This window comes from Sorex fumeus, unplaced genomic scaffold (assembly GCF_029834395.1).
Source record: "Sorex fumeus unplaced genomic scaffold, SorFum_2.1 ptg000098l, whole genome shotgun sequence".
NCBI classification, from domain to species: Eukaryota; Metazoa; Chordata; class Mammalia; order Eulipotyphla; family Soricidae; genus Sorex; species Sorex fumeus.
In genome coordinates, this window is record NW_026606155.1 from 86,166,452 (window position 1) to 86,179,190 (window position 12,739).

Sequence of the window (12,739 nt, forward strand, 5' to 3'; positions counted from 1 at the left end):
TGAGCATTGTCCTGTGTGACCCAAATGACCCTTCCCAATATTTCTTTAAAATATAATTATAATTTTTTAAATTTTAGTTGAGGTGACATGGTTACAATAGAAGTCACATTTGGACATTTGGGAGAAGGCAGATGGAATAGAGAAGGTATCACTAAGTCAATGATAATTGGAGGGATCCTTTAGGAGGGGAGATGTGTGCTGAAAGTAGATAAAGGACCAAACGTGATAGCCTGTCAGTTTCTATATTGCAAAACATAATGCCCAAAAGTAGAGAGTATGGGGGAATTGTCTGCTGTAGAGGCAGGGGGAGGATGGGATGGGCGGGGGAGATACTGGGGAGGTGGTGGAAAATATGTGTTGGTGGAAGGATGGTGTTCGATCATTGTATGACTGAAACTCAAACATGAAAGCTTTGTAACTGTATCTCACAATGATGAAATAGAAAGAAAGAAAGAAAGAAAGAAAGAAAGAAAGAAAGAAGGAAGGAAGGAAAGAAAAAAGTCACATTTATGGTGTTAATGTACAAAGTCACTGTACCTCACTAAAGTGCCCACCTCTGGTTCAGTCTTCACCTCCTGCACACACCCCACGTCCCCACTACTGCTTGCTATTGTGCAGCCCTGGGCCCGTGCTTACCCTTCTCTCTCCTCTTGCTTTGTGACTCTGCAGTCTGCAGATAGTGACATCACCGGCCTTTCTCCTTCCCCCTCTGTTTTATTTCACTCAGCCCCACTGGCGCCCCATAAGTGGAATACGAGACCTTCCCAGGCAACACTGTTGTCAGCAGGAAGTTGAGAGAGGTTGGACCTAGCCCCCAGGCCCCAGCAGCTCACACGTGATTCAGAGGTACTAGAGAGGCGGAAGCTGAGTGGGACAGGGGAGGCAAGGCCAACTCTGAATGCCTGATGCTTGCAAACTGTCTTGGGGGTGAGGATCTTGGGGGCCACTCACCTGTCCTCCAGCAGGAACTCCACTTCCAGCTCTTCCATGCCCTGTTGGGGGAGGAAGAAGGACCCCCGTGAGCTGCCTCTGAACAGCGCTGGCCCTGCCCGCTTGGGCCTGTCTTCCCATGCAATGGGCCCGCTGTCCTGGAGACTCTGTCGCCATGTCTTTGACATCAGAGATATCACAGAGGAGGGGTGGGGGCACGGAGTTGACCCCCAGCCCTGCAGACAAATCTCCATCACCCCCTCTCCTGCCTTCCCAAGGGGGTTCAGCACCCAGCCGCAGCAAAAGAGCAGAGTTCCAGCTCCCCGGCCAGCTCAGCTCCAAGGATGGGGACCCCTTCTCTCCTCTGCCTCTTGGCACTTTTTCCGTGAACTTCAGGGACTTGTGCGTCCCTGGCATAGGGCTTGGCCTGAACTGTCCTGATGCTTATTGAGTAACAGGATTTGGGACAGACCTTCTCTGATCTGCCTGTTTCTTCCATCCCTGGTCCCTGGGACCCTCCCAGCAGCACTGGCCGAGGGTAGAAAGGGACCTGATGGGACCTCACGCCTCCACTGTTCTCGTGAACAGTGCTGGGAGTCTGCACAGGCTCACAACAAGCCTACATAGCCATGAAGCCATCGTCCGTCATGAGGTGGCCCATGGACAGAGGGTGAGGACCCCCACACCCTCCTCCGCCACTCCTGTAGGGTGTCAGGGGAACAAGCCCAGGATCCTGCCAGGATCCTACACTCACCTCTGGGTTGAGTGGAAACTTAACATGGGTTTTCTTGCGGAAGCACAGCTTGGTGAGGTCGTAGAGGACCGTCAGGAGGTGGTCGTCTGGCGTCAGCGTGTCTTCATCACACACACTCAACTCTAGCACATTCTGGGGGAGCAGAGGGGTGTGCCCGGTTCAGCCTGTGGCTTCAGTCACAGTCTCCAGTGGGAGGTTCGGGCGGGAGGGTCTGCGGGATGGGGCTCCCGCTCAGACATTTGAGGGAAGTGACTGAAGGCCAGGACGGGTCTGCTCTGCCTCACCCACTACACAATGTGGCTGTTCTCTCCCTGCCACATAGGAAGGAAGGGCACAGGGAGAATGGGATTATGACTGTTGCCAAGATGTGGAATGTGATGGGCACTCAGGCCTTGGGGGTTGAAGAGAGCCCACTCGGTGCAGAAAATCAGATGCAGGGGGAGAGAGTGTCCCGAACCCCTGGGGAGTGAGCCAACAATGATTTCAACAAGGATCAAGGAGCCGTGATCTTTGAGGGGTCGGGAAGACATGTTGAGCTTCTTCATCTATAGGCTCCTGATTTTGTCATGGAGAGCTCCTGGAAGCTTCGAAAGCAGTTTGTCGGGTGACGAGCAACTACCCTGTGTCCTGACTGAAGTCATGAAGGTTGGTTGGGGCCAGCTTTTCCTGCTGACTTTGAAATGACCAGAAACTCATGTGTGTCCTCAGACCACAACAAATCCAGATTTTGAAGTCTACAGTGAGATTCCCACTTCACCAAAACCATACATGTATGATATAAGAAATATTTTCATTTTTAATGGGGAGGGGGTTGGGCCACACCCAGCAGTGCTCAGGGCTTACTCCTGACTCTGTGCTCAGGGTTCATTCCTGGTGCTTCTCAGGGGGACCATCTGGAGTGTTGAGAATCAAACATACAAGGCAAGCCTTGCCCCTCTTCTATGTCTCTGGCCCCAATACATTTTTCTTTTGGGCCACGCCCAGAGATGTTCAGGGCTTACTCCTGGCTCTCCCCAGGGATCACTCCTGGCTGGCTTGGGGGACTATACTCATATTTAATTTTTTAAATAAGGGCCGTACTTGGGGCACTGGGGTTGGGGCGGGGCCACTTCTAGTGTTGCTCAGTCATGAGGATCTGATAGCTCAGTGCTCAGGACTGGCAGTGCTCAGGGGTCATGTTGGGCAAAGGATCGACTCAGGACCTTATACATGAGGCATGTACTGTACCACTCACACTACCTCCCTGACCCTAAAAAGTATTTTTAGAGCAACAACTATACGTTACTGGGCCCGCTCGATAAATTTAAAAAAATATAAATAAAGTACTGAATATAAAACCCTCTGCGAGAATAGAATGGACTCATTATGGAACAGAAATGAAGAGACCCTCGGAACAGGGAACCAGTCATCGTTGGAGCTGTCATGCCAGGGTTGGTGCTCATGAGGAGGCCACGTGCAAGGTAAGGGCTATCTGTCGAGGGGCCATGCCTTGGGATGCTCAAGGGGGAACTCACCTAGGAGATGTGAACTTGACCTAGAGTCAATGTCTATTGGAAAAGACCATGGCCATGAATCGACTTAACCAAGAAATGAACATGCACCCCAGGGATAGGTGAAAACAGAGACACCGAAACAAAATTTAGGGGATAAAAAGCCCCTGACTGGGATTAGAGGGCATGGGGACCAGACTCTATTCAGCTTCTTTTTCCACTGTGCTCTATTTAGGGGCGAGAAGCAGCCAATTCTAGTAACAATTGCTTATGAGAAAGTGAGAAGGAAGGTAGGAGAGAGACACGCAAAGGGAGAAGTGTGAGAGGCATGGGAAGGGAGGAGAGAGAGAGAGACAGAGAGAGAGACAGAGAGAGACAGAGAGACAGAGAGACAGAGAAAGAGAGGAAAAGAGGAGAGAGGGGTGAGAGAGAGAAAGGAAAGAGGGTTAAGAGAGGAAAAGGGAGGGAAGGGAAGGGGAAAGAGTAGAAAGACAGAGGCAGAAGACAGAGCAAGGTCAGGAAAAGGGACTTGAGCCCCGTGGCGGGGCTAAGCACTCCCCCACAGCTCACCTTCACTTGGCTCTGGATCTGGAAGTCAAAGCTTTCGTTCCACTCGGGGTTGGGGCAATTGGAGATGGTCCTGGTCCTCAGCCTGTCCTTGGAGGCGGTGGGCAGCCAGAGGCTCACAAAGCAGTCTGTCTGGCTCACTGCCCAAGATAAAGGGAGAGGGCTGAGGTGTGGCTGGACCCGGAAGGAGCCTGTGGGAGCTTGAGGAGCCTTCCCCAGGCCAGAGAGAAGTCTGCGGGTGCACTTCAATCACCCCCCACCCCAGTCCCCCTGAGCCTGTTCTTCCAGGACCTGCGGCCTAGAATCTGGACTGAGTCATGGCGGCTGCCCAGTGATTTCATGGAGCATGCCCAGCTCCTGCTGGTCATGCTCTTGTCCTCTGCCAGAGGACAATCTGGACGACCAACCCCATAGAGTCCAGTAGACCCCTTGCCTTCACCCAAGTCTCCTGAGAAACCAAAGCTGGACCAGAGCTTCTCCTGGCCTGAGGAGAGGTGTGAATGGGAAGGGAAACCCTTGGCTGCGAGTGGCCCACAGAGAAAGGGCTTGGGTGGAACAGCAGGATGTAGGTGGGGACCTCCACCTCAGTGGGACCCAACCTCTTCACACCCACCCAGTCTCCTCGGGTGAGGTTGTGACCCAAGAAACCCTCACAGCTGAAATCACATGCTCAAAACAAAACAACCCCCCCCCCTATTTATTTTAATTAAAAAAGAACAACCCATATGTGATGTTTCTGACGTGGTCTAGAGAAGGAAAAGCTCCTTTACCCCCCAGGGAAGGGCTCTTAGACCCTCTGTCTGGACCCGCAGGAGGGAGAGTGTAGATGAACCCAGTTTCCTCCCTCAACTCTGCATGGACAGACAGACGGATAGACAGAGGTAGGTGTCTCTCTCCAGAACCTACAGGCCGAGGCCCAGGCTGCACATGGGTCTTACGGAAACAGAGTCAGTTTGATTTCCAGAATCTGGATGCTGAAGTGAGTGAGGAGACTTTCTGTACTTGCAGAACTGGGCCAAGCAAGTGGATAATCATTATCAAAAATATCCAATTAGTATAGAGCAAGTGGTGTTCCCTGGACTTAATCCTCCACTGTTGCCACACAGAGTTAAGAGCTGGAGTTTGGGTCACAGGTGTCCCTAGCTCCTGACTTCATCCCTTGTCTGGTTAGCCTGTGAGGGCTCATCAGTCACTGAATTGGAATTCTCTGCCCTTCTTCCTCTGGATGAAGGTTCAGTGTCATTCTCATCACTCAGCACAGACACAAAAATGGCCCAGATTCCACAGGATCAAGAGAGTGATGAGTTGACCATTTCCACCTTCTCACTGTCAACTCAGGTTGATACCAAGAATTTTCCCGTTTGGAGAATTGATGTTGTCCCTTCCCTTCAGCCTGTTTATTTCTCCTCACAGCTCTGCCACTACCCTGGCACATGCCTCATCACTTTCTGATGGCCTTTCCTGTCTTCTGCCTTACCCTAATCAATCTTTTTTTTTTTTTGAGAGAGAAACCAAATAAATGTTTGTAAATATTATCATGCCACTTCCCAGTTTAAGATCCTTCCAGAGCTCCCATCTGTCCTCAGGAAGGCACCCCAAGACAGCATGGTCACCCCTACACACTAGCTCGTCATCCACCCTCGCCATCACCTAGCCGCACACACACACACACACACATACACACACACTCATGTACAAACTTATACTCACACACGCACTCTCACTCTCTTACTCACATACTGACACACACACTGGCCCATATTTACATATAAACTCATGCACCTACTTTCATCTACACATTTGCACACACACACCCATGCACCCTAACACATACACTGATACATACACACACTGGCATGCACATACATATTCATACTCACTGTTACACACACACTCACACATACACTCTCTCTCATACACACATTCTCTTTCCCTCTTTCCCACACACACATTTTTTCTCTCTCTCTCTCTTACACACACACACACACACACACACACACACACACACACACAACTCCCACCAGCCCAGTCATGTGTAGGTCCCAGGAGGAGGGAACACAATGTCCTGTTATTCCTTCTGCCGAGGACACTTTTGCTCTCCCTGGCTGACACCTTCAGATTTCAGAGGGAACTCTGGTCATCTTCCGTGAGCCCCCAGGTCTGGGCCAGGCGCCCCTCTCATCAGAGCTCTCTGCTCTCCCAGGAGCACTAGACAGAGCATGGACACCACAGGTGGGTTTGTGTGTCCCCCCACCCCACCCCTTCCAGGGCACTGGGAGGCCTGGGCATGGTCTCTAGCCTGAAAGTGTAGTGGGAACTCACTCAAAGTATAAGACTGAATGAAAGAATGGGAAAGGTCCAACTTCCTGCCACAGGCTCATGTCAGAACCCCAGAGAAATGGCCACAGTCACCATAGATAGAGGTAAGAGGACCTCAGGAGGCTCAGGGGACCCTGCTCCATCCTCCTGGATTTTCCAGGACACTGGCTGCTCCCGTGCAGACTGGCAACCTTTTCCTCAGGCGAGGAGTTTCAGGCACGGACATGCTGACTCCTTAACCATAATTTTATGAACCTATGAAGGCCCCCTTTCCTCTAAAATACCATCCTTTCCTCAGAAAATGCCACAGAACTCATTCATATACTGTTCTGGGCCTAAGACTTAGGTCTCTGGTTGCAATAAAAATAGTCTCAACAGAGACCAGATTAATCCGACACCCACACTTCAAGCATCTGTTTTTTAAGGTTTTTGGCAAAGAGCTGTTCCTGCCTCACTCTCCTCCATGGGCTAGGGAGAAGGAAAGTGCAGGGCCCAGTGAGGTGCGGATGGAAGCCAGAGCTGCTGGGCCCCATGACAGCCTGTGTCTGGTATCGTTCGCTGACTCTGAGGAGGGACAGGGCGCGGGCAGTGCAAGGTCAATGAGGCAACACGGCCCAGTTTCGAGGCCTCTCAGAAACTGCTGGGGATTCCTGGGCTCAGGCAGGTTCTAGTCCTGTTCCTCAGGGAGTGACGCAGGGCTGGGTCATTGGAATGACGTCTCCTTTCCTGGACTGTGGGTGGCAAGATGACTCAACGCCTTCTGCAGCAGGGGGGGAGAGGGGGAGCATTATCTCCCCAGTACCTCTGGAGACTCCAGCTTCCGTTCCCGCTGTGGAGCTGGCTTCCTTTTCCTCCTGGCTGCTGGGAGATGCTGGGTCAGCTGTGTGCCCCTCCCTGATGACCAGATCCTCCCTGAATCTCATCCCCTCCCAGTTCTGTGAAATCTCAGGGAACTTGAGCTCAGCACAAAGAACCAAGCCAGAGACGAAGCCAGCTTTGAACTCAAGCCAGGAGGGAACAATCTCGGATGGGGCTAAGCCTTGAAAAGCATGAAGACTTGCCCCCATCCCAAGTGGAAGGATGGCAGCTGAGCCCCCAGGGGACCTTAGGGCACCTGGGGGAGTCGGGGGAGGCATGGGGAAGCATGGCAGAGCCAGCATCCAGACCCAAGGCAACCTGGGCTGGCACCTTTGCTCCCATGTATGCCTCCAACCCTGTTTCTCAGGGGAAATGAGGAAAACATAAACAAGGGGAAACCAAAGGATTCCAGGTCACCTCTAAACTGCAGCCTCAGTGCCCAAAAGCATGTTGGGGGAGAAGAGAATGTGGCGGAGCAAAACCAACCCCCTCGTGCTCACCACAGCCCCAGTCACTGGGATGCTGAGATGGGGTGCAGCCAAGAGAGGGGACCGTGGACAGGGCACCCCAAGAGCAGAAGGAGGGCGCAGCTGCTGGGGTGTGGGAGTCGTAACTGCTTCTGAGGGAAATGGGGTGGACTCTGCCCAGCAAGGGTGGCACAGTCAGAAAAGGCAGCTGGATCTGGGCCCAGAGGCCACAGTGGGCAGCTGGAGCCCTGAGTAATCTGAGAGACCGGGCTCTGGGCAGACACAGAACTCACCTGAGACTCAGCGGACTCTCACTCCCTGCAGGCTTGTGATTTGGACATTGCATACTCAGTGGTTGGTGGTGGGTGGGGGGGTCAGAATCTAACTGACCCCTTGGCCTCTCTGGACCCCTCAGTTAAGTTATAGTGGACCTGGAGTTGGGGGGTCAGCACATCCTGAGTGGGCCCCAAGTGGGGACCTTAGAGCTGTAAGAGGAGATGGATTCTGCCCTCATCACTGAAACTATAGAATGTGGGGGATCCAGGAAGGCACTCAGAAGGGCTGGGGGGTTCTGAGGAGACCACAAACCCTGCTGGGGGCTGGCCCAGGTCCACAACCTCTGATCCCCCATGAGAGGAGCTGCAGGGCCCATCTTGCTGGAGGGGTGCTGATTGCTGCATGTGGGGTCAGGGTTGGATCCCACGTCTGGAGAGTTGGGCATCTGGGGGACCAGCGCGGGGAGGATACTGGTGCTAATCAGTGAGTGGGCGCCCAGGATTGGACAGAGGTAAGTGGGAACCTCAGGAAGGGCATGGAGTCCCTGGGGAAGCAATGAGTCTGTCCCAGAGGGGTCTCTGCAGACAGGGAGAGGCAGAATGGCAGGAAGAGCCATAACACAGCAGGGAGTGGCACGTCCCGGACCGTGCTGGGCTCCCAGGGTCCCAGCTCTCTTGAGCCCATGTCTCAGTTCTACCTGCCCTCACAGCTCCATTCCTGGGCAGGCAACTGCAACTCGCCTGGATACCTCATGTGCTCTGGAATCCCCCACCCCTAACTCTGAATCCCTCCACAGACTCCTAGAACCCTTTTCATGGAGCTATGGGGAACCTGGTGGCTGCCAGGATGCTCCTTGTGGGGTCCCAAGTCAGTGGGACCCTCCCTCAGTCATGGGGCCATGCAGAACTTTCTCCTCCTTGAGGGATCAATTCTCTGGATGGGGGGAGATGCTAGAGGCAGCATCGTTTCACTTATGGGATGGGTGAGGGTTTGGGTTCTCCAGACCCCTTGAAATGCCACCACAGAAACAGGTGGGGGAGGAGTCTCCCTAGATGCTTTCTTCCTGCCTGCAGCCACATTGCCCAGCCTGGCAACACTGCAGAGCAGGGCCATGGTAACATCAAGGCTGTGAGAAAACTGCAGCAAGGTCTGCTCCAGTCAGACCCCACCATGCTTCTGCCATGGGCCCCAGAGCCCAGCTGGGAATCTGCGCTCTGAGGCTGATTGCTGGCTCCATGAGATCTAGGGGCCCCTCCCTCCCTTCACCCCTGACAGCACCTAAAGTCTTGAGCAGAAAGAAGGGACCAAGCAAGGGAGAAGCTGGGGCCCCTGTATATGGGTACTGGGGAGGGTAGTTGTGGTGGAGAGTGGGGTGGAGAGTGCTCTTGGATACAAGGAGACTGCAGGAGTTGGTGGCACCAAGGTAATAGTGAAAGGGAGAGACCTGGGAAATGGTGAATCCCGAAGTCTGAAGAACCTGAGTACAGAACACATAGACATTCACTCATACAACTCTCACACACACACTCACACACACTCACACAAACATATATATATATATGCTCATACACACATATGTTCTCTCAGATCTCACACATACATAGTCACACACAAACACATGTACATTCACACATACACACTCACACAATCATTCCCACACTCATACACACTCAAATACACTCACATGTAGACTCACTCTCATGCACACTTACACATAGTCACACGCACCCTTTCACATACATACACATACGCCTTCTCTCTCTCACACACATACTCACGCACATATACTCTCACACACAAACATATACTCACATTCATTCTTACACCTGCACAGATACTCTCTCTCTCACACACACACATTCTCTCATGCACATGTACTCTCTCACACACACACTTACACATCTCACATAGACAGACATATATTCTCTCTCCCTCTCTATCCCTCTGTCTCTGTCCCTCTGTCCGTCTGTTTCTCCCCCCACCCACCCACCCTCCTACATCCCCCCACCCACAGGCTTTCTCCACAAGCAGAGAGGAGGGGCTGAGAGGCTCACCGACATCGGCCTGCCGCACATTTTTCATCCGGATGACCCGCACCGTGAGCAGGTGGCATGGAGACAGCCGCTCCTGTGGGGAGAGACAGGGTCACACTGCGAGGTTGTTCAGCCTGCCCACAGGATCCTCCCCCACCCCAGGATTCAAGAAGACCCCCCACAGCCTCACTGCTGGGCTCCTGGAGAGGGGCCTCCCCATCACCCTTGGGGAGAAGTGCTGCCCTGAAGAGAAACAGCTCTCAGAGACACCTGCTCCCGCTCCCCGGAGCTGCTTCTCTTCGGTCCCTTTCCTGTGGCCTCTCAGGGTCTAAAGCTGAGAGCTTTTCGATGGCTTCTTTGGCCACTCCCAGTCTGTACCTTCTGCTGACAAGCAGCAATAGTAACAGAGGCTGCAGAATAGGAACCCTTTGCCCAGCACGGGTCCAGTCTGCTGAGAACTATCTCAGAGCTTTTATTTGTTTATTTTTTGTTTACTTTTTTACAAATAAAAGTAAGCTTTTATTTGTTTACCGATGGGTTTTTATTTTTATTTGTTTGCCCCCCTTTTTTTTAATTAGTGGTGATTGTGGCGGTGGTGGTGGTGGTGGGAATGAGGGTGTTGGGGGACTGTGTTCAGGGCTTACTCCTGGAGTTGTGCTTAAGGGAACAAATACACTACCAGGGATTGAATCAAGGTTAGCCATGTACAAGACAAGTGCTTTAGCTCCTATCTTACAGGAGCTATTCTGGCCTTCAGCACCCAGCTAGAAGTAGCCGCTGCTCACTGCCAGAAGTGGCCCCCAAACTAACAACGGGAGGAAGCTACTCTTCCCCATTTAAAATGGTACTGGAGGAAACCATCACGACAAAAACCAGGGGCCCCCATAGTCCTATTCAGAGATGCTGGTCTTGTTTGCTCTCTTCTCTGGGGCTCAAGTCCCAGCAACAGATCTGGGGCTCCGGGAAGCTTTTCCATGGCCCCAGAGACAGAGTTGGAAGTCAGCTTAGCAGGTCCTCCTCCACTCTCCACAAAGCTGCCTGCAGCCAGCACGGCAGCCCGGGACACCCCACAAGGGCAGGGACATGAAGGGCTTCATCTGGGGACCCAAGGCAGCAGCACCTTCACCCCAACAGCATGCTGTGTAGAGTTCCACAATGTGGGTGCCTGGTCCCCCACAGGGCTCAGGGTATGGAGAGGACCATTTACCTGACCCACTCGGGCCACCGGGAGCCCCTCATGGCTCCCTCCTGCCTGAGAAGCCCGTGTACCCATTTAATATGGGGAAGGGAGTAAAGGCAGTTTTCACCCTGGAAAGTGGTTCTGGGAGGTTCTTCTCCTGCTGGGCCACATAGTCTCAGAGCAATTGGTGTTTAAGTGGGAATTGCCGAAGGAGCAGCCTTCTAGGACATTCAGAGTCTGAAGGCTCTGAGTCAGGCCCTGAGCCTGGGGGGCGGGGGCGGTCATTTGTCACTGACACGCTCCCCGTGTCCTCTCTGGAAGGACTGAGCACCCACAGCTTCCAGATTTGGCAGCTGTCCAGGAAAGTTCTCCGCTGGCGTCCAAGTCCGGTGTCTCCCGAGAAGCAGAGAACATCTTCCTGCTCCATCTAGTTCAGCAATGCCAACACCAGCTCCCACCTACAGCTGCTCAATGTCAGCTCCCTCCGCCTCCGTGCACCCTGCGTACAAATCCTGTGCCCCCACAGAGACGTTATTAGCTTCACTTTTCAGATAACGATCCCGTCCTTTGACGGAGATGTCAGCTACAATCCTACAATCAGAGAAACCGGAGCTTGAGCCAGCAGTTCCTTCTCAAGCTTGTGACCATAGCCATGATTCCATGGCTACCCCCTTATCTTCAGGGCATACATTCCAAGACAACCCGCCTGACTCCCCTGCCCCACTCCCCTGCCTTCGGTAGTACTGAATTCAATAAATACTGATGTTCTCTGTACACATATACCTACAATCTAGTTTAACAAATAAATTAGGCTTAGTGAGAGAGTAGCAAAAATAATTACTAATAGATCTCTGGGGGCTAGAGAGATAGTATAGCGGGTAGGGCATTTGCCTTGCACGTGGCCAACCTAGGTTGATTCCCAGCATCCCATATGGTCCCCCAAGCACTGCCAGGAGTAATTCCTGAGTGCAAAGCCAGGAGTAACCCCTGAGCATTGCCGGTGTGACACAAAAAGGGAAAAAAAAAAGAAAAAAAAAGATCTCTGGCATAGGTAGGATATAACAAAAGAACTAAGGTAACAGAACTGGAGAGTCAGCCTACAGAACTAAACTCACTAAGGGGAGGAAGGTGGACAGGCACTTGAGACTTTGGCAGAGGGAAGCGGACACTCTGGTGAAGGATGCAGCGTTGGAACCTACTAGTAACAGTAATGTAGGTGATGATGCCTTAATAAAAATCTGGGGCAAAATAACAGAATGTCAGGGCTGGAGAGATAAGTACAGTAGGCAGGGCACTTGTCTGCACATGGCCAATCTGGGTTTGATCCCACATGTTCCACTGGGTACCTCCAGGAGTCATTGCTGAGTGCAGAGTCAGGAGTAACCTCTGAGCATCACTGGGTACTGCCCCCACCAAAAATAAAACGAAATCCAGACTGATTTCTGTTGATTTTTTGAGCAACTCAGATTTGAATTCCAAAGGGCCTACTTCTTTGTAAATATTTTTCAATAAATGTCTTTGAAATATTTTTGATACCTCTGAAAATTCCAACAAATTTTGAGATTTACTACAATTTGAAGGAACACACAACCTAGAAATTTTGGGGGGGAAATTAAAAAGTGTGCTCTAACTGCACAAAATATATGTCGATAATAGTATTTTCTCATTTAATACCACCTAATAAAACACAGATCTATCACAAGATATTAAAAGACACTGAAATTCACACAGAGTTACAAACTGGGCATGGCACCATTTGCAGTTGGAGGAAACATAAACCAATGCGAAGTTGCAGGATTAAGTCATAACCACATAGAATTACTAGGAGCACCCGCTGTGTTCAGTCATAGCTTCCCAGCACCTGT

General features: G+C 51.9%; 1 protein-coding gene across 2 annotated transcripts in view; it reads right to left on the reverse strand.

Moving 5' to 3' along the window:
- PLA2G4E (phospholipase A2 group IVE) overlaps positions 1-12,739 on the reverse strand; it is a 62,631-nt gene that overhangs the window by 17,039 nt on the left and 32,853 nt on the right. For both annotated transcript variants that reach the window (XM_056134286.1, XM_056134287.1), the window contains exons 2-5: positions 9,716-9,788; positions 3,745-3,881; positions 1,685-1,816; positions 952-992 (exon numbers count right to left, since the gene is read on the reverse strand). In XM_056134286.1, coding sequence (XP_055990261.1) covers positions 952-992; positions 1,685-1,816; positions 3,745-3,881; positions 9,716-9,788 — 383 coding nt within the window. The remainder of the gene's footprint in view (positions 1-951; positions 993-1,684; positions 1,817-3,744; positions 3,882-9,715; positions 9,789-12,739) is intronic.